General features: G+C 35.7%; 2 protein-coding genes and 1 long non-coding RNA gene across 3 annotated transcripts; 2 read left to right on the forward strand and 1 right to left on the reverse strand.

The window, feature by feature from the left end:
* Positions 1-3,400: 3,400 nt before the first annotated feature.
* On the forward strand, positions 3,401-5,182 carry LOC107941191 (rac-like GTP-binding protein RAC13). The gene is made up of 7 exons (XM_016874739.2): positions 3,401-3,647; positions 3,745-3,832; positions 3,924-4,033; positions 4,117-4,180; positions 4,511-4,575; positions 4,697-4,762; positions 4,846-5,182. The coding sequence occupies exons 1-7, from the start codon at positions 3,549-3,551 to the stop codon at positions 4,942-4,944; spliced, it is 591 nt and encodes a 196-aa protein (XP_016730228.1). The 5' UTR covers positions 3,401-3,548; the 3' UTR covers positions 4,945-5,182.
* Positions 5,183-5,801: 619 nt separating this feature from the next.
* Positions 5,802-6,349, reverse strand: LOC107941187 (uncharacterized). The gene is made up of 2 exons (XR_001695558.2): positions 6,210-6,349; positions 5,802-6,019 (listed from the first exon to the last, which is right to left on the reverse strand). It is a non-coding gene; the product is annotated as an uncharacterized lncRNA (long non-coding RNA).
* On the forward strand, positions 6,017-7,288 carry LOC107941186 (ras-related protein RABA1f). The gene is made up of 2 exons (XM_016874736.2): positions 6,017-6,418; positions 6,557-7,288. Exons 1-2 carry the CDS (start codon positions 6,198-6,200, stop codon positions 6,981-6,983), a joined length of 648 nt encoding a protein of 215 aa, XP_016730225.1. The 5' UTR covers positions 6,017-6,197; the 3' UTR covers positions 6,984-7,288.
* Positions 7,289-19,406: the final 12,118 nt, after the last annotated feature.

Below are 19,406 nucleotides of genomic sequence, written 5' to 3' on the forward strand. Positions count from 1 at the left end.
AAACATCTCCTTAAAAACCAAATTCTGAAGTGATGAATTTCATGACAACTGACACCATTTGTAAGAACAAGGGGCACCTCTAGTAAAAATGGTGGAGAGCCTATTGGAAGTCTTAATAAATGATGACTAGATTACTTTTATGAAGGGAAGGATTCTTGATCTTACCAAGAAATTTCAAAATTTCTTAATCAAATATGTAAGACTTATTTCAAAGTGTTACAAACTAAAAAAAAACAATGTTCTTAAATGACTTAAACAATTCACAAAGTTTTTTTAGCATCTCCAAGACATTTCAAACGCGTTTCTAAACCTTACAAAGCATTTCTCAGTCAAAGTATCGGGACATAGCCTCCCAAGTATCAATACCTATAAAACAGGTTCTAATAAAGCTTTTGAGAAAGGTACAATATCAAGACTTATGTAAAAAGTCTAAAAAATTTGGAATACAAGTATCTATACTTGTAAAATAGTAAGCACAAGCCTTTTGAGAGCAGTATATACTTGAGACTTACTACCTTATAAAGACTTACCCTTATGTCTTGAGACTTGTTTGTTAGGTCTCAAGGCCTCAATATTTCTAACAACTATTTTCAGCCAAGTCTTGATACCTATCCTCCAAGTATCGAGCGCTGACCTTGCAGATTACATTAAACACATGAGATTAATTCTTCCAATAGCTCCAAACATCAAAAAATAAAATACACGGGATAAATACAAGTCAAGAATAATTAAATACTTAAAGAGACACATATCCAAGCATCAAATATGAGATAAAATGTTCAAATTCCTTATTTTCTGATTTTTCTCTTGTACATAGTTTATATAACAGTCCGTTTTTCAGTGGTACCGAAAATTATGGTTTTGGAATCTCATTTTCAATGATCGAGTCAGTAAATATTATTTATTAATAATTACGAGTGTATTATAGTGTTATATTGATTTTTGCTCTAGTAATTTTATTGAACGATTAGTAATTAAGGCATAAGGCATAAGGACTAAATCGAAAAACTATAAAAGTTAATCTCTATTGATTTTTATTAATTAAAAGAATTAAACAGAAATTATTCAAGGATTTAAATGGCAATTAGACCATAATATATTAGTATGGATGGTTGGTGATGATTTTAACAATTGTTTTGTTAAAAATTAATGATAAATTAATGAAATTAAGACATTAATTAAAAGAAAAAAATGGAAAGAAAGAGAACGAGTTTCATTCTCATCTTCTCCACAGAATATCACCATTGAAGGACGAATTGAGAGCTTCAAAAATTGCATTCAATCTTTGCACATAAGTGATTCTAAAATTCATTTTCCGTAAATTTTATGTTTTTTATATCGTTGTAGCTTAATTTAACTAACTCAAGTATTAATTCATAAAACCGTTAAAGTTTATAAAAGTTACCATTGATGACTTTTGAAGCTTTTGGTGTTCAAATGTTAGCTTTTAAGCTTAGAAATGAAAAAAGATTGAATTATAAAGTTTAAATGCTAGTTTTAAGTATAATGACTAAAATAAAAATAATTTGAAATTAACATGAAATTTATTTAATTATAGATATTAGGGAGTTGCAAAATGATGTGATTGAAATCAAATTGCAAAATGGGGATTAAATGTGAAAGATATGATTGTTTCGATTTTAGGGACTAAATTGAATAAAATGTAAAACTTTAGAGAAATTGTGAAAAGTGAAAGTAATATGTCATATACATGGAATGAGATAGTATAAGTGATTGAAATTGATAAATTGAAATGAATTACTGAATAGATCAAGATTTGAATCAACCGGTAGATAATCGAGGAAAAGAGAAAATTACAAATTAGTCCTCGACACCTCGTTTGCTATCGTTTTTTTAGGTGATTTCATATGGTAAAGTTATATATGCAAATCTAATGTATGTGTTTGAATTATAAATTTATCTTGTGTGAATGTATTTTGAATTGTATATGAATTAGGATAAAAAGGTGAGAAAATGATTGAATTGTAAAGAAATGAACTAATGTGTTAAATGTGCCCGGATGAACATAAGAAATGATAGGATACAATTGGCATGCCAATAGCATTATTTGCACGCAGTACGAGATATGGTATGTGATGATACTAATCTATGGAGAATTCATTGTTTATACTGGAATCCAGCATTTGTTGCGGATTACCGAGGTTTGTCTCTACGGAGACCATTGTTACTAATTGTCTCTACAGAGACCTTGGTGTGTTCTGGAGAGGGATGTAATGTCTTATGACATATGATGCCTACAAGCTCTTTGGTGCTTAGGTGTGTATTGGAGTTATCGCTCGAACAAGCAATCTCGTGTGTTTTGGTGGAGTAGTGTTTAACAACAAAGGAATTGAATGAATGGTAATATGTAATGCGATAGAAATGAAAATATAAGACTGAATGATTGAAATGATGATATATGTTAATGAACTAATATGTTATATAATGATTGAATAATGTAATTAAAGTATATATATATATGATGATAAATTATTAATAATGAGTTGTAATGAATTATTTTTTATATTCTTACTAAAATATCATAATATTAACGAATTTGAATATTATTCAAATACATATTTTCATTTTCTATCATCATGCCTAAAATCAACATTTTATTTCTTGATAAAACTTTTCAAAAATTCAAGTTACAAAATTTAACTACGTCCACTTTTTTAAAAATATATTAATCCTTTTTATTTTTATTTTTTAAAAAGAATAAAATTTATCAGTGGTACTTACAAGTCCAATGAGAATTACTGGTCTCATCGAACTAGCGGATAATTAAAATGGATCACCCATGATTTACTGTCTCAATTGCAGTTCATTATGAGTATCTTTGTATGCAATTTGCGTATTTTCCTATTTTCTCCTGTTATATTCTTATATTTATATTAGTTTTGTTAAACTAAAAATGTATTATATTAATTTTAACATTTTTGTGTATTCATATCATCTTGATTTTTTATGTATAATTTTAAATTTTAATTGTTTTATACAATAATCATATTATATAATTGTCTCGTATAGAAGTGAAGTCAACAATAATTTTAGAGGTCATGATTAAATTATATATTTTTAAAAAATTAAAATGTAAATTTATTATTAAATTATATATTTATATTTTTAGAATGATTAAATCAAAATTTTATTATTTTTGAAAAATAAAACTAATTTTATCGTACGTTATTAATTTATAATTTTATAAATTTTGAAGTGTGGCATATTAGCTGTACAAATGAAAGACTAAAACAATTTGTTTCTTACAAAATTATAATGATCATCATTTGTCCCTATGGCCTCTCCCTTCCCCAACACTTAAAACAAAGTAATTAAGAGCGGCACCAAACCTACTTTACTCACCTATTTGTAGCCATATCCTTGCACTTAAAGACAAGAAACCCCACCCTGCAATCATTCCATTCCATATCCGATACGCTAATGGTTAAAGTTGGGTGATGGGATTGTAGCAGGTTGTTAAACCCCCCCCCCCCCTTAGCCTCCATTTTCTTCATTGGAACAAGCTCTAAGGTCCCAGCACTGAGATAATGAGCACCGCAAGGTTCATCAAGTGCGTCACCGTTGGGGATGGAGCTGTGGGAAAGACTTGCATGCTTATCTCCTATACGAGCAATACTTTCCCCACCGTACTATCGACCAACATTTCATGGATGTTATGTGATGTGATGGATTTTCTCATCAAATGTGATAATAATGCAATGCCTTTTCCTTCTTTTTCTGTAGGATTATGTTCCTACAGTTTTTGACAACTTTAGCGCCAATGTGGTGGTCGACGGCAGCACGGTCAACCTTGGTTTATGGGACACTGCCGGTAAGTAACTTAATGAAAATCCCAGATTTCCATCATTTATGTTAAAAGTCACTCATCATTGAAAGCAATGGTGTAATTTTGTGAATTGCAGGGCAGGAAGACTACAACAGGCTAAGACCTTTGAGTTACAGAGGAGCTGATGTGTTTTTGCTTGCGTTTTCCCTTATTAGCAAGGCCAGTTATGAAAACGTCTACAAAAAGGTCAATTTTGCTTCCATGCTTCTATTCTTACAGTTTTCTTCATTGTGTTCACTTGACAAAACTACCTAATTGTTGACTAACAGTGGATTCCCGAGCTAAGACATTATGCTCCTAATGTCCCTGTTGTGCTTGTTGGAACCAAACTAGGTAAGTTCCCTGTTGTGCTTGTTGCTACATGTATATTCTTGGGCACCTAACTCTGAATTTCAGGGTATTTGGTCATACATAAACATCTTAGTTCATTTTTCCTGGAATGTATGGTTACGATCCATGTTATGTGTTGGATACGGATATGAATCTTTTTCATGTACTTGGAGGATTCTTTGAGGGTCACAACTCCAAATTCATATCCAAATATATGTCGGATACAACTCCATATTACAAGCGTAGATCATTCTTTATATTATTCAATTCTGCCTTCCATTTTCTCTTTTTTGGGTATAATCCTGTTTTACGTTAGACGCTAACTAACTGCAGATTTGCGAGATGACAAACAGTTCTTGAGTGATCATCCAGGAGCAACGGCAATAACAACTTCTCAAGTAAGTTAATATCAACTATTGGGGGACTCAAGTGTTCCCGAGCATGAGTACGAGGATATGATCCTCCTATACTTACACTGAAGTTCAAGTATACATAATTTACTGGAAACTCTATGAGCAGGGGGAGGAACTAAAGAAAATTATAGGAGCAGTTAGTTACATTGAATGCAGTTCCAAAACCCAAGAGGTACCCCGTTTCTATGTACCCTTCATCCCAAAAAAGAAGTTCATAATAATATTTTCTTATTGCATTTGGTGTTTAATGTTCAGAATGTGAAGGCTGTTTTCGATACTGCAATAAAGGTAGCACTGAGGCCACCAAAGCCAAAGAGGAAGCCTCACAAGAAAAGATCATGTGTTTTCCTTTGAGTCTCAATCAACATTACACTCAATTGCAGAAAATATATTTTCTGCTATACCTTTTTTTTTTTTTTACTTAAATTCCATATGAATATAAAGGATATCCATTAAAAAATGCTGTAATTGATTACTGAAAGAAATAGTTTTTGTTTTTATTTTTGTAATCATCTTTGTGATAAGCTATATTTTGATATGTTTGTAATTTTCTGAGCAATAATTTAGATTAAAGTTCAATGGAGTACTCCAACTGTTTGAACTCTTGTTCCCGGGAATCCTGTTCAATCTTATCAAAACTTTAAGAATGGAAAAGAGAATAATAAATAAATTTTACTAGATAGTGTATTTTTTTTAGTCTTACAAATTTGACATTTATCTCTTCTTCTTTTTTATTATCAAATTTTTAAATACATCACAGATTCATGTGGTAAAATGATGGAAAAGTATTTGATAAAGACGAGTATATACTTAAATGATTGAGAAAGCATGAACGACAATTGACAGCCAACGTTTTAATTTAACTGAGTTTCCAATAAATTGTCAAAATTTATCCCTGTGAAGTTAACTAATCAAATTTTGTACATATGATCAAACAAAACAAAAACAGAAAGTGAGATGGACAAGGACAAGAACAAGAACAAGAACAAGAAAGAACATGTAGTTTGATAATGTACGCTTCATTTTTACCTGAGCTAAGAAAACGGAACCAATCGTGGTAGGCCGTTCATAAAACAAAACGGTTAAAGAATTTAAAATTTTATTAACAGAAATGGATTAATTGATTATTATGTATTATTTTTAAAAATATATTCGTAGAGATTATATTTGATTATGTTAGTTGGTTTGTAAATTTAAAAAAAAAAAAACAGTAGACGGAAAAGTCGCAAGGGACAGCTATTTTGAATGTGTAAATTGTTAGTAACGCTGTTACAAAACTAACCTTTTACCCTCGAAACTGACGTGAAGAAAAAAAAAAGGTTAAAATTGGGTAAACCCAGCCAGCAGCAGCCGTTGTAATATTAGCCATTTGCCTCAAGCGTTTAGCTGTTTCATTCTTTGTTCTTCAGTTCCCAAACCCAGACAGATTCTAAAACAGAAAATGCCAACCGTAAAATGCAAGTAATTTACCCAAATAACAAGCAAAACACCAAAACTAAAGCGTGTTTCTCCTTTTTCTTTTGTTTTTATCTTCATTTTTAAATACTTTGTTTTCAATTGAAGACAACATCCAAGGACAAAAGAAAACACGAGAAAGAGAAAGAGCAATGGGAGCTTACAGAGCTGATGATGACTATGGTTACTTGTTTAAGGTTGTCCTGATCGGCGACTCTGGTGTTGGGAAATCCAACCTTTTGTCTAGATTTACCAAAAACGAGTTTAGCCTTGAATCCAAGTCTACTATTGGGGTTGAGTTTGCCACTCGTAGCATTACTATCGAGGATAAGGTTGTCAAAGCTCAGATTTGGGACACCGCTGGCCAAGAAAGGTTTCTTCTTTCTTTCCACTTCCATTTTTTTTCCTTACAGCAGATCGTGATCTGGGTTTCTTTTTTTCTTTTTCTTTTTCTTTTTTTTTTTGGCTTCTTGCAAAATGGATAATTTCTTTTCCTTTCTTTTGGATAAAGATATCGTGCAGTCACCAGTGCATACTACCGTGGGGCTGTTGGTGCTTTACTAGTCTACGATGCCACCCGTCATGTTACCTTTGAGAACATAGAAAGGTGGCTCAAGGAACTTAGAGATCACACCGATGGCAGCATCGTGATTATGCTGCTCGGGAACAAGTCGGACTTGCGTCACTTGCGAGCAGTTTTGACCGAAGATGCCAAAGCTTTCGCCGAAAAAGAGAAAACTTATTTCATGGAAACATCCGCACCGGAGTCTCTCAATATTGAGAGTGCATTCACTGAAGTGCTGACCCAGATTTATCATGTTGTAAGCAAGAAAGCTCTTGAAGGTGGAAACATCCAAGCAACTTTGCCAAAAGGCCAAATGATCAATGTCGGATCGAAAGATGATGTATCAGCCATAAAGAAAGGTGGATGTTGCTAGACTTAAGTGGGGGCTTTGAAATTGAATGCCCTTTGTTCATACAAGCGTGAACAGTATATAAACCAGTTGACATTGTGGTTTGGATCATGTCAAATACAAACTAGTCTATGTTAGCTTGAGCTCTAGGGCTTAAATGGTTTTTGTTAATGTCATGCATTGCTAAGACCTAAATCCATCTTAATTTTATATAAAGTTACAGCTTGCTTAGGATTTTGATGGAAACCCAAAATTAATACACGATCTGAGCTCCTGTAATGCAAGAGTTATATCGTAATTTATATATGTAATGAAAATTGAAAACTCCATATGGTACCTTGCTTGGCCTCTAGATGTCAGATTGCTAAAACTGTCAACTTATATATGAACAAAAGGGTTAAAAAGGAGGGGAATTTACCAGAAAAAGCCTTTTTTTTTTCAAAATTTATCGAAATGGGCCGATTTTTTGATTATTTACTGGAATGGAAATCGCGCTCACGTCAGCGCGATGTCAGGGTACATGACAGGACATCGCGTCCACGTCAGCGCGACCTGCTGACGTGGACGCGATGTCCTCCGCGCGTGTACAGTACCCCAACGGTCAAAAATATATATATAAATACCCCCCACCCCTTTTTTTTTTCACAAACAAATCCTATCTAATTTTTCCTCTCTAATCCTCTCAATTTCCTTTCAAAATTCTCTCAATTTCCTTCCAAAATTCTCTCAAACTCATATTTAATTTTAATTTCCTCTCAATTTCCTTCCAAAATTCTCTCAAATCTATTTTTTAAAATAATTATAAATTTTTTTATATTTTTTAAAAATAATTTTAAATTTTTTTATATTTTCATCAATGGCCGAATCATTGATTCGTCTTGATAGCAATCACATATCAGTGGAGCAAATGAAAATGGTAAGTATTAAATTTAATTTGTAATTATTGTTTAAGATTTTTTTATTTAAGTATTTTTAGATAATTATTAATTTATTGTTTGTTATAAAAGTCTGAAGATCGGGTATTGGAATGCCATATCCGGAATATGCATGCTCCTCCATCACCGTTAGTAGAGAACTACCTGCGGGAAGCGGGTTTTTGGCACGTGGTGACGGTAGGCCGAGGATGCAAGTTGGACCCGAAATTGATTAGTGAGTTGATCGAGAGGTGGAGACCCGAGACGCACACATTTCATCTTCCTTGTGGAGAGTGCACTATCACTCTAGAAGATGTCAGCATGCAGTTGGGATTGCCGGTGGACGGGCACCCAGTCACCGGGTTTGCCCAATCTAGCAATTTGGAGGCGGTGTGCTATGAGCTTTTGGGCGCTATTCCGGAAAAAATGGATGGAGGTAAGGTCGAGATGGGCTGGTTACGTGCCACCTTCCCCGATCCGAATGCAAATTCAACCGAAATCCAAAAAATCCGATATGCTCGATCATACATTCTTCAAATAATTGGAGGTTATCTAATGCCGGACACGTCACGGAGCCGTGTACATCTGAGGTGGTTGTTAAAATTCGTTGATTTTAGAAGAGCCGGTGAATTTAGTTGGGGGTCTGCCGTCTTGGCAACATTATATCGGGAGATGTGCGGGGCGACGCGACCGAGGAGAGCAACCATCGGAGGTTGCCTGTCACTACTGCAATCATGGGCACGGTTTCGCTTTCCATTTCTACGTCCTCGAGTGAACCACCCATATACATTCTCACTCGTAACGAGGTAAATTTTATATTACATTTTAGAATTATTATGTAGATTTTGTAATAATAAAAGTATGCTAAAAATTTATTTAATTAGGTGGAACCATCCGGCAAGTTATCGTGGATTACCGTCTGAACTTGAAGATATACGGCTTCTATTGGACCAACGATCAGAAGCAGAAGTAAGTATTATTGCAAATAGATATTTCCATACATTCGCTAGTCGATTGATATTTAGTATTTAGTATTATGTATATAACTAATATTTCTATCATGTTCATATAGTTTCAATGGACACCATACGAGGATCCGGCAATTCGGGCAGTAATCCCGGAAGAGTTTTTACAAAATCCAAACGCTTGGCACGTGAAAGTGGTGTTGATCAACTATGCAACCGTGGAACCCCACCAGACAGACAGAGTGCTACGACAGTTTGGATGTAGACAACCGATTCCTACAGACCCTGAGGAGTTTGACGAGCACCACAAAATCGACCTTCGGCTATTAGGTACGGATTGGCCTAGATACTGGTCCGAGTACACGGAAATGTGGGAAAATCGGTATGAATATCTACCTACTCGGGAAGAAATCATCGTTCCGGAGTTAGCGTGCATTCCAGAATACATGCCCTGGTTTAGTATCCATGGCAAACCGTATTTACTTACGCCAGAGGAGAGGCAACGGTAATTACGTCTCGGAAAGAAAAGGCGCGGGCTTCTAAATCCAAAACGAGAAGACTTCGAAGGCAGCCCCTCAACGAGGCCTAGACAGTCACCCGGCGCATCATCAGCGGGCATGCAATCACCGACCAACGAGAGCACCGACATAGTCACCTAACGCAGCAATTCAACAGATGATACCCACGCAACCGCCTTTCCCTATGATGCCAGGTATGTTTCCTAGCCCTTATATGTAACCTAACCCTTACATGTATCCTTTTCCGAATACTATGGCAGGTTGGAGCCAAATGCCCGGTTCAGCTCCATTTCCTGTTAGCCGAGCGGACCGTCGATATCTAGGCCAGCGGCGCAGGAGGGATCGCACATGCCTTCGGGGAGCTCTCCTTTTTACCAATCACCAGCAACGTATGGCTTTCAAATACCGTCGCCGTTCATGATGCAAACACCTCCACATATACTATTCTTTGAAGGTGGATCATCGCCCCAAGTCCGACAACCAGATGCCGAACCAGAAGAACCACAATCACCACCGGAGGAAGAACAACCGCCGCCGGAAACTAGAGGATGGAGGAATCCAGCGCGCAACCGTCGACGGCCGCCATGTGGAACCGAATCCCCCGGGTATAGACATTGATTGTCGTATTTAAATTTATTATTTGATGTAATAAAATAGAAGTTTATTTGATGTAATACGAATAGAAATTTTTGAAGAAAATTTTGATATTATTTGATATAATAAAATAAAAACCCTAATTTAATTGAAAACCCTAACCTAACCTAACCTAACTTAATTAAAAACCCTAACCCTAACCTAAATTAATTAAAAACCCTAACCCTAACCTAACCTAAATAAAAACCCTAACCCTAACCTAACTTAACCCTAAACCCTAACCCTAACTGTAACCTAAATTAATTAAAAACCCTAACCCTAACCTAAATTAATTAAAAACCCTAACCCTAACCTAACTTAATTAAAAACCCTAACCCTAACCTAAATTAATTAAAAACCCTAACCCTAACCTAAATTAATTAAAAACCCTAACCCTAACCTAACCTAACTAAAAACCCTAACCCTAACCTAACTTAATTAAAAACCCTAACCCTAACCCTAACCTAAATTAACTAAAAACCCTAACCCTAACCTAAATTAATTAAAAACCCTAACCCTAACCTAAATTAACTAAAAACCCTAACCCTAACCTAACTTAATTTGATAAATTTTACTAACCATTAACACAATTTTTGGACTTAATAATTTTAGTTTATTTCATAAATTTTACTAACCATTAATACAATTTTTGGCTTAATAATTTTACATATTTTGATAATTTTACTAACAATTAACACAATTTCTGGACTTAATAATTTTAGTTTATTTCATAAATTTTATTAACCATTAATACAATTTTTGGCTTAATAATTTTACATATTTTGATAATTTTACTAACCATTAACACAATTTTTGGACTTAATAATTTTAGTTTATTTGATAAATTTTACTAACCATTAACACAATTTTTTTGGCTTAATAATTTTACATAATGTTAGATTTGGTAAAATGTTTTGACTGGTACTAAAATTTTGACAAGAAATTAAACTAATTTGATAACTTTACTAACAATTAATACAATTATCAATTAATAATTGAAAAAAATATATTTTTTTCTAAAATTACATTCAGCTATTGCGATTAGGGCATGATCGACTTGTATGGCCTGGGTTCCTACACCATCCGCATAACTTCTGTTGACTGGATGTTTCTCGGATATCCATATTGTTCCGTATTCTAGTGGAGCAAGGTCGACCCATTGGTTTGCGACGCAATTCTCTATCCGGTAACAGCTTAAAAGGAGCAAGAGATACGGGCGACCACTTACGTTCATCTGGGACCGGTGGGAAAACATGTCTCCATATGTTGTACATGTTTTCTAGTTTGTAGACTTCGTCCACATAACTCATTGGATCCAGACGGAGTTTCTGACAAGCTGCAATAACATAAGCACATGGATAATGAAGTGCATCAAACTTCCCACAGTCACAAGTCCTGTTTCGCAAGTGTACACGATACTGCCCGCCAATAACACCTTGGTGCGGGCTATCAAACTCCGTCGCGCGAAACCATAAATTGTCTCGATCGTGACATACTGTGTGCATGATGCTTTCCCTCGCCTTCGCCTTGTTAATTTCTTAAACTACCTTACTGCACCATACATGTCCACCCTGCATCTGGCCAGCATAAGTTGCTGCTCGCTTTGGAAATAGCGCCGCCAAACGGAAATATGTCTCTCGCACAACCAATGTTATCGGTAGATGGCACGTTCTTTTAAGAACAGAATTTATGCATTCAGCCAGGTTCGACGTCACATGGCCATATCGTAGGCCTCTGTCGTATGCTTGTGTCAACTGTTCGAAACGTATGTTACAAAGGTAGTCCGCCCCTTCTCTGTTTTGGGATCGTAAAATTGCCAACATCTCTTGAAAATGATCTTTATTTATTTCATACCCTGCCAATATAAGATAATTGCGAATATTTTATACCACTTCTACCAATAAAACTAATTCAAATTGACAAACGAAATAATACAGTTATAAACTAAATACCCATGTTGGTCACTTGTCGTCGTTCGCTCTTGGACTGATATTGCCTGTAGTAGTTCGAAGCAACATGTCTTAGGCAATATCTATGGTGTGTGCGCTGCCACAAGCTTCCCTCTCGATCAAATGCAGCTAGTATACCGGCGCACCAAACTGAAATAACACAGATATCAGGTTGGGGGCAGACATGCCTCCTTAACCTAGAGAGAAAGAAATCTCAGTCATCAGATGACTCCCCCCGGTGTTATTGCAAATGTAATTGGAAGAATTCTCCCACCGCCGTCCTGTGCCACTGCAACCAATAGCCGATTAGTATACCTACCGAACATGAAGGTACCGTCAATTTGTACCAACGGCTTGTAGTATGGAAATGCGTCTCGGCATTGCTTAAAGGTCCAAAATAAGCGTTTGAACACTTGGCATCCACGTAGCAATCGGCCGTTGTAGTACGCATGTTCCGTTTCAAGGTCGCACCTGGGACGTATCTCTCTAGCACCTGACACCACTGCCATATTTCATTATATGAGGCGTCTCACCCACTATGCATCTTCTCCAACGCCTTTTGCTTAGCTATCCAAGCCTTGCGGTAAGAGGGCGTGTACCCCATTTGGCTACGGATATTGGCAATTATCACCGGCACTGAAGTCCTGGGATTTGCTTTTATCGTGGGCATTATCAAGCTGGCTAACATAGCTGAATCTATTTTGGGATGATCTTGTGAAACACCTACAGAGGGAGTACATTAAATAATGCAACATTACAAAATAAAATTATTATTCAGATACATTCAATCTTGTACCTGTAGCACATGTATGTGGACCTTTGTACTTTTTTATCTCCCACAACCCTATCCTTTTCCTTAACGAGGCAATGATTTTCCATGAACATGTGCCGTCTTGCACCGCACACTTTGTGACAGCCCAAAATTGACCCTAGTCGGGAAGTGGTTTCGGGACCGCTAAACCGAGTCGTAAAAATAATTAACTGTCATAATTGATGCTCATTATATGTACATGTGCATGTGTGAAAATTTCGTGTTTGAATTTTGTTAATTGTAAGTGAATTTCATCAAATAGGACTTATGTGAGAAAATTTTAAAATGTGATAGGTCAATGCGTAAGGACCTATTAGTGCATGTGGAAAAAAGGGGGACTTGCATGTCAAATTCCCCCTAATGAGTAGTGGCCGGCCATGACAAGCATGGTAGACCAAGTGTGATGGGCAAGACATGTCATAGACATGTTGTGTTAGTGCATCATGAGTGGAAACATGTCACAAACATGTTATGTTAGTGAGGTATGTTAGGAAAAATAAAATAAGGAGCATGGGCATAAAATAATGAAAGGGAATATGATGGAAACAAAAAAAAATGTGTGTGGTTGTCTTCCCCCCCCATTGCCGTGAGTTAAAGAAAAGAAAGGAGAAAATTTTGTTCATCCTTTTTCATCTTCATTTGGCCGAAAATTCTAAGGAAGGAGGAAGGAGTTCTTGCTTCATGTTTGATTTGGAAGAGGATTAGGAGGAGGTTTGGCCATACTTATATCTAGATTAAGGTATGTTTGAGGTTGTGCCATGAGATTCATGCATGTTTTTAGTTGCTAGCTTGAGTTCTAATTAGCCCATGGTTCAAATCCTTGCTATGTCATGGGGATGATATTCGGCCTAGGTGGATTTTGTGTTAATGCCATTGCATGCTAAATATGAAGCTTGTTAATGATGCATGTGATAGTGGATTGATGATTCTTGAATCTCCTTTTTAGCATTTTTAAGTGAGCACATATGTGCATTGGTTGCTAGATGGGTAAGAATCGGCTAGCAAGTTGTGTGCTAAGGCCGAATATAACTTTTGTATGTTAATGAGCAATGCATGTGTTAAATTGATGGAAAGGGAGAGGATGCTTTACTAGTGTATATATGTGTGTATTAGCCAAGTTTTGAACTTGAAACAAGATGATATTTATAATCAATACAAGTAACCATACTTGTAGGAAGTATTAAACATATAATCGGCCCCAACATAGACATGCATATTCGGCCATAGGAAGAAGATTTGGTGTTGCATGTATTCGGTTGGAGGCAAGCATATTGATGCTTTTGTCTTGGCTTAAAAAATTCGGCCAAGGGGGAAAATTAGCTAAAATGTTGAGTTTGATTCATGATTCCGTACATATGTGACTTTAATGTCTAATGTATAAATATGGGCTAAGTGCCTTGTGTTCCTCTTTTCGATGCTCAAATGATTAAATCAATTTATTTGTTTAATTAAGCTCAAGAGCAAAGGGGAACTAAATCCGATAAAGGGAAGGAAAAAGTGGTCGAATAGCCATCGGAATCGTTCGACAACATCCGAGGTAAGTTCTTGAGTAAAAGAGCTTAAATTAAGATTTGATTAGATCATGTTTTAAGCAAATCAAAATCATGCTCTTTGTGTGTGGCTATTGAGCCGAAATTACAAGAATGATAAGTGTCTTGTGTTTGAGTTTTGCTAACGAAAATGAAATACGAATGTGCCATGATTTATTGTTAAATGTGCATGGTTATTTGAATGATGTCCGGGCTAAGTCCCGAAGGCTTTGTGCTAAGTGACCATATCCGGACTAAGATCCGAAGGCATTTGTGCGAGATACTAATTCCGGGCTAAGCCCGAAGGCATTGGTGCGAGTTACTAAATCCGGGTTAAGTCCCGAAGGCATTTGTGCGAGTTACTAAATTCGGGTTAAGTCCCGAAGGCATTTGTGCGAGTTACTATAACCGGGCTATGTCCCGAAGGCATTTGAACGAGGAGCTATATCCGGTTAAATTCTGAAGGTACGTGATTTGGGAATGAATGATCTTGCTGTAAAAATTTCAGTTAATACTCTTGAAAACATCCCAACATTGAGGTATGTTTCGTATGTGCTTGAATTTAGTTGAGCCCTTACAAATAAGTATTCGCTCAGTTGATAAACGAGCTACCGGCCTTTGGCTAAGTTGATCTTTTGTGTATGTACATAAGGGTTGGTAATGTGAAGCAAGTATGATATCGAAAATTTGTGCATATGAAATTATCCGTTTAGCTATATGAATGCTATACTTTTGTTGTGCTGGAATTCCTTACTCAAAACTTACTAAGCATAAATTGCTTGCTCCGTTTCATTGCTCCTCTGTTTTATAGATTTGGTTCTCCAGCTATCGGACTCGGGATCTTGAAGTCAAAGTCGCCCACACTATCAAAGCCCCCTTTTGGTACAATTTTGGTTGAACTTCGAAATGGCATGTATAGGACTACCCGTTTGTTGTGGGTCATGGACCCTTTGGACTTGTATAATTTTGGTTAGCCATGCGAAAATGGCTTATATATGTTTGAGTATAATGTTATAATCATTTGGTGTGGATATGCTTGACAAGGATTGGCCACGGGAATGGTTAATCACTATCATAAATTGTGCTATTTATGCTAAAAGGGCTAGTTGAATCATGGAAACTATGAAATAGGTAAAGTCTACCTTAAAGGCAGATGCTGACAGCAGCAGTGATGTAGATTTGGAAAATCACTAAAAATAGCAGGAATGGAATTAAATAGTGAATAAATTATGTGAACCAACCTTGATGAATCTATTTTCATAGGAAAGTAACGAAACGATCATATGGACAGTATGTTGAGAGATATTCAGGTTCTCGTGAGACAGGACCAGAATGGTTTCTAGATTCCCTGTTCCGACTTTGGAAATTCATTATAAATTAACCAGAGATAATTAGAAGTCATTCCATATATGTATAGATTCCTCTCTGAGTCTAGTTTCTATAGAAACAAACGGCATCAGTATTGAAGCTCTGTGCAGGGAGATATCCAAGTCGTATTGCGCAAAGGTCAATGTAGTCGATCCCTATAACATGGGAGACTTTGACTAATAAACTGTACTAATTGGCCCAACCAAAAATTCTAGAAAAAATTATGTAGATGGGAATATGAGTCTAGTTTCAGGGAAAAATAACGAAACTGATTTTCGAGTTGTGAAACTCAAGATATGATTTTTAAAGCGACTACTACGCAGATTGGCAGTGTATGGGAAATATTTTTTATAAGGGGTTTAAAGTCTGTTAACACCTCGTGTTCGACTCTGGTGTCGGTCTCGGGTTCGGGGTGTTACACACTTTGCCTCAAACTTATCAGATTTTGATTTAACGATGTGGTAATTAACGCCATTTTTGATGCTATACTGTTTCAAAACACCAACAAAACTATCCTTGTTGGTACACTGATTACCAACTTCAAGTTCACCAAAATCTACCCCCGAACTTGTACGATCGCGCAACCGGTGTGGTAGTTCTAGAAACTCTAACGCATCATCTGCTAACAGATCGACATTATGCATGTGGGCTGGAGGTGAGTATGCTCTGAATCGTGGATTTTCTTCATCATCTGAACTCCTTTCAGCATCTTCACCTTCTGTTGGAATAGGCCTCGGTTCAGAAAATAATCCCACTTCTGCACCATCCGGCCCGGGCTCTCGAGGTGGATCCACATCGGAGTCATCTTCTAACCCACAATCATCTGCAGCGTACGACGTCCCCTCACCGGTTGACGTCGTAGGTAGTACGTCATCCCTTCTTCTGGGCATTTGATAACGTCCGCAATTGGATGTAGATTGCCATCCACTAGAATTTGACGCAGTTCCCCAGTACGTATTTCCAGCATCAAACGTCGAGCCACCGACGTACATGTCCCATCCACCAACAGAGTGTCTTGCGGGGGATGTGCATTCGACACCTCTACCGAACATTGGTTGTTCCGTATTTTGTAACCCGCTAACCGAGTGTCGGCCAGGGGTCGTGTATACATCTCGAACACCGGACAGAAGTGCATCAGTTGACGACGTAAATTGTACATATAACTCAATATAAGTTGCTCCACTAGCAAGATGAGTCTGCACCATTGCCTCCAAGCTACGAGCACCTTTTATGTCGAACGAGTCATATGTCACCGGATCAACACAAGAACAAAATCGATATGTGATTGACAGAACTTTCATTGGCGTCGTTCCGAAGATTTTTCACCTAATTCTTTTACGAAGTTCTGTCAAATCTATGTTCTGGTTAAACGACAGTCGCACCGTATTCTCCAACAAAAAAACAACACTATTCTCGGTGTGGCAAACCTCACCATCGTAGTAAATAACAACACTAATACGTTCACTCATTTTGAAATTCTAACTTTCTTAGCCTCTCTAAATTTTTTCTGCTATGACTTATGCATTCTAAGAACATTTTCTGCCTAATTTATAGCCTCAACTCAAACTTGCTACTGTAGCAAAATCGCGTCCACGAGGGCGCGATTTCACAATTTCTTCTCAAATAGCATCCTGGTAGAAGCGATTTTATACTATTTGCTCAGAAACGTCAACAAAAAAATTATTTCTTACATGACCTACTGTAGCAAAATCGTGTCCACGAGGGCGCGATTTCACAATTTCTTCTCAAATAGCATTCTCGTAGAAACGATTTTATACTATTTGCTCAGAAACATCAGAAAAAAAATATTTCTTACATGACCTACTGTAGCAAAATCGCATCCACGAGGGCGCGATTTCACAATTTCTTCTCAAATAGCATCCTGGTAGAAGCGATTTTATACTATTTGACCAGAAACGTCAACTTGAAATAATTTATTTCGGAACATTTTCTGCCTAAAAAGCCTGACCCTAAAACCCTAAAAGCCAAAAAAACCAAACGTGAAAAATACGTCAAAATCGCATCCCCAGGAACGCGCTACGTGGCAGGACATCGTGTCCACGTCAGCGCGACCTGCTGACGTGGAAGGAAATCGCTCCCTCAAGGACGCGATTTCCTTCCACGTCAGCATGTCGCGCTGACGTGGACTCGATGTCCTGCCATGTACCTTGACATCGCGCTGACGTGGGCTCGATTTCCTGGAAAATGGACAATTCTGGTAAATAAACAAAAAATCGGCCCATTTCGATAAATTTTGAAAAAAATGACTTTTTCTGATAAATTACCCTAAAAAGGACTCCATTTATAATTAATATCCGGAGGGACAATGAAGCAAAAACTATGATGCCAGTACACGCTACGATCTCGTCCAATTTATTGTGAAATCAAACATATCCACTGAGTAGAAAGAAACAAGTTGTCAAAAATTAAAGATGAGTTTTTAAAACTTTTCAATTTAAATGTATTCACTTAATTTAATTTAATGCGCCAATAAACTTTTCAATTTAAATGTATTCACTTGAATTAAAATTTTAAATTAAATACCGTTGAAACAAGTTGTTAAATCTTTTTAATTTTTTACACTCTCCCCATAATTCTTACTACTCTTTTAATGTGATTTTTTTAATTTTTAGATAAGTTTTTCTTTTCAACCCTTTTATCATTTTTTTCTACTTAGCTTCTTCTCCTTGCACTTTTTTTTTATTATAGAGGTTAACCCAGCGTTAACTATTTTAAGCAAAATATATAGTAAAGAATGAAAATTTTTATTTTTAAGAAAAAAAACATAGGTTTTGATCGGGGTGAAAGGAATTGAAACTGATGTTTAAAAACAGAAAAGAAATCTGTTGGAATTTGGGTTTTGTCATCGAAAACTGGATTCGGATGAAGTTTTTCAACGAATTCTTAAATATTTTGTCACTAGAGTTTTTGGGCCTAAAGAACAGAAGAGATTAATATATTTATAATTTTTAAAAAAACTTATATGTCAAAAAAAAACTCTTAACAGAATGCAAACAAAAAAAATCAATTAAGCTCCTATATTTTATCACTAGAGTTTTTGACACATGATTGTTTTTAGTTTAATTTAATATTTTTTCCCATAAAAATATTAAAAATAAGAAAAAAATCAGAAAAATTTATAAAAAGTTATCAAAAAACTTAAAATTTATTAAATATTTAAAAATATGAAGAAAAAAATAAAAATTGATATCAACTTATAAAAATATAAAAATATAAAAAAATCTAATAAATTATAGAAAATTAATAAAACATATTTAGAATATTTAAAATTTTATAAATATCATAAAAAAAACTTAAATTGGACAGAATCAGCCGGTTGGACCGATTAGATTGAAATCGACAAGAGTATTAGGCTGGAGAAAGCCATTATATCGATTGACCTGAGAACCGGACAGTTGATTCATTTTTTTAAAAAAATGTTTTATTTAGTTGAACTAGACAAACCAATTGAACTGGCAATTTGATGGCCTGATCGGTTTGACCACCAATCCAGTTTTGAAAACCTTGGTTAGAATATTTCATTCTGACATATATTTGGTTTGATAAAAATATTAAAATAAAATTGAAAGGTTTAAGGGTGTAAAAAGCCCTAAAAAGTTTTTTTTTTAAAGCAATTAAGTCCCCCTTTTTTTTGCACTTAATTAGGTACTTCAACTTTTAAAATATATCAAAAAGACTCTCAAACTTTTTCAAAAAAATAATTTAGTCATTGTTTCTTCTTCTTCTTCTTTTTTGTACT

Source organism: Gossypium hirsutum, chromosome D06 (assembly GCF_007990345.1).
Source record: "Gossypium hirsutum isolate 1008001.06 chromosome D06, Gossypium_hirsutum_v2.1, whole genome shotgun sequence".
Taxonomy (NCBI): domain Eukaryota; kingdom Viridiplantae; phylum Streptophyta; class Magnoliopsida; order Malvales; family Malvaceae; genus Gossypium; species Gossypium hirsutum.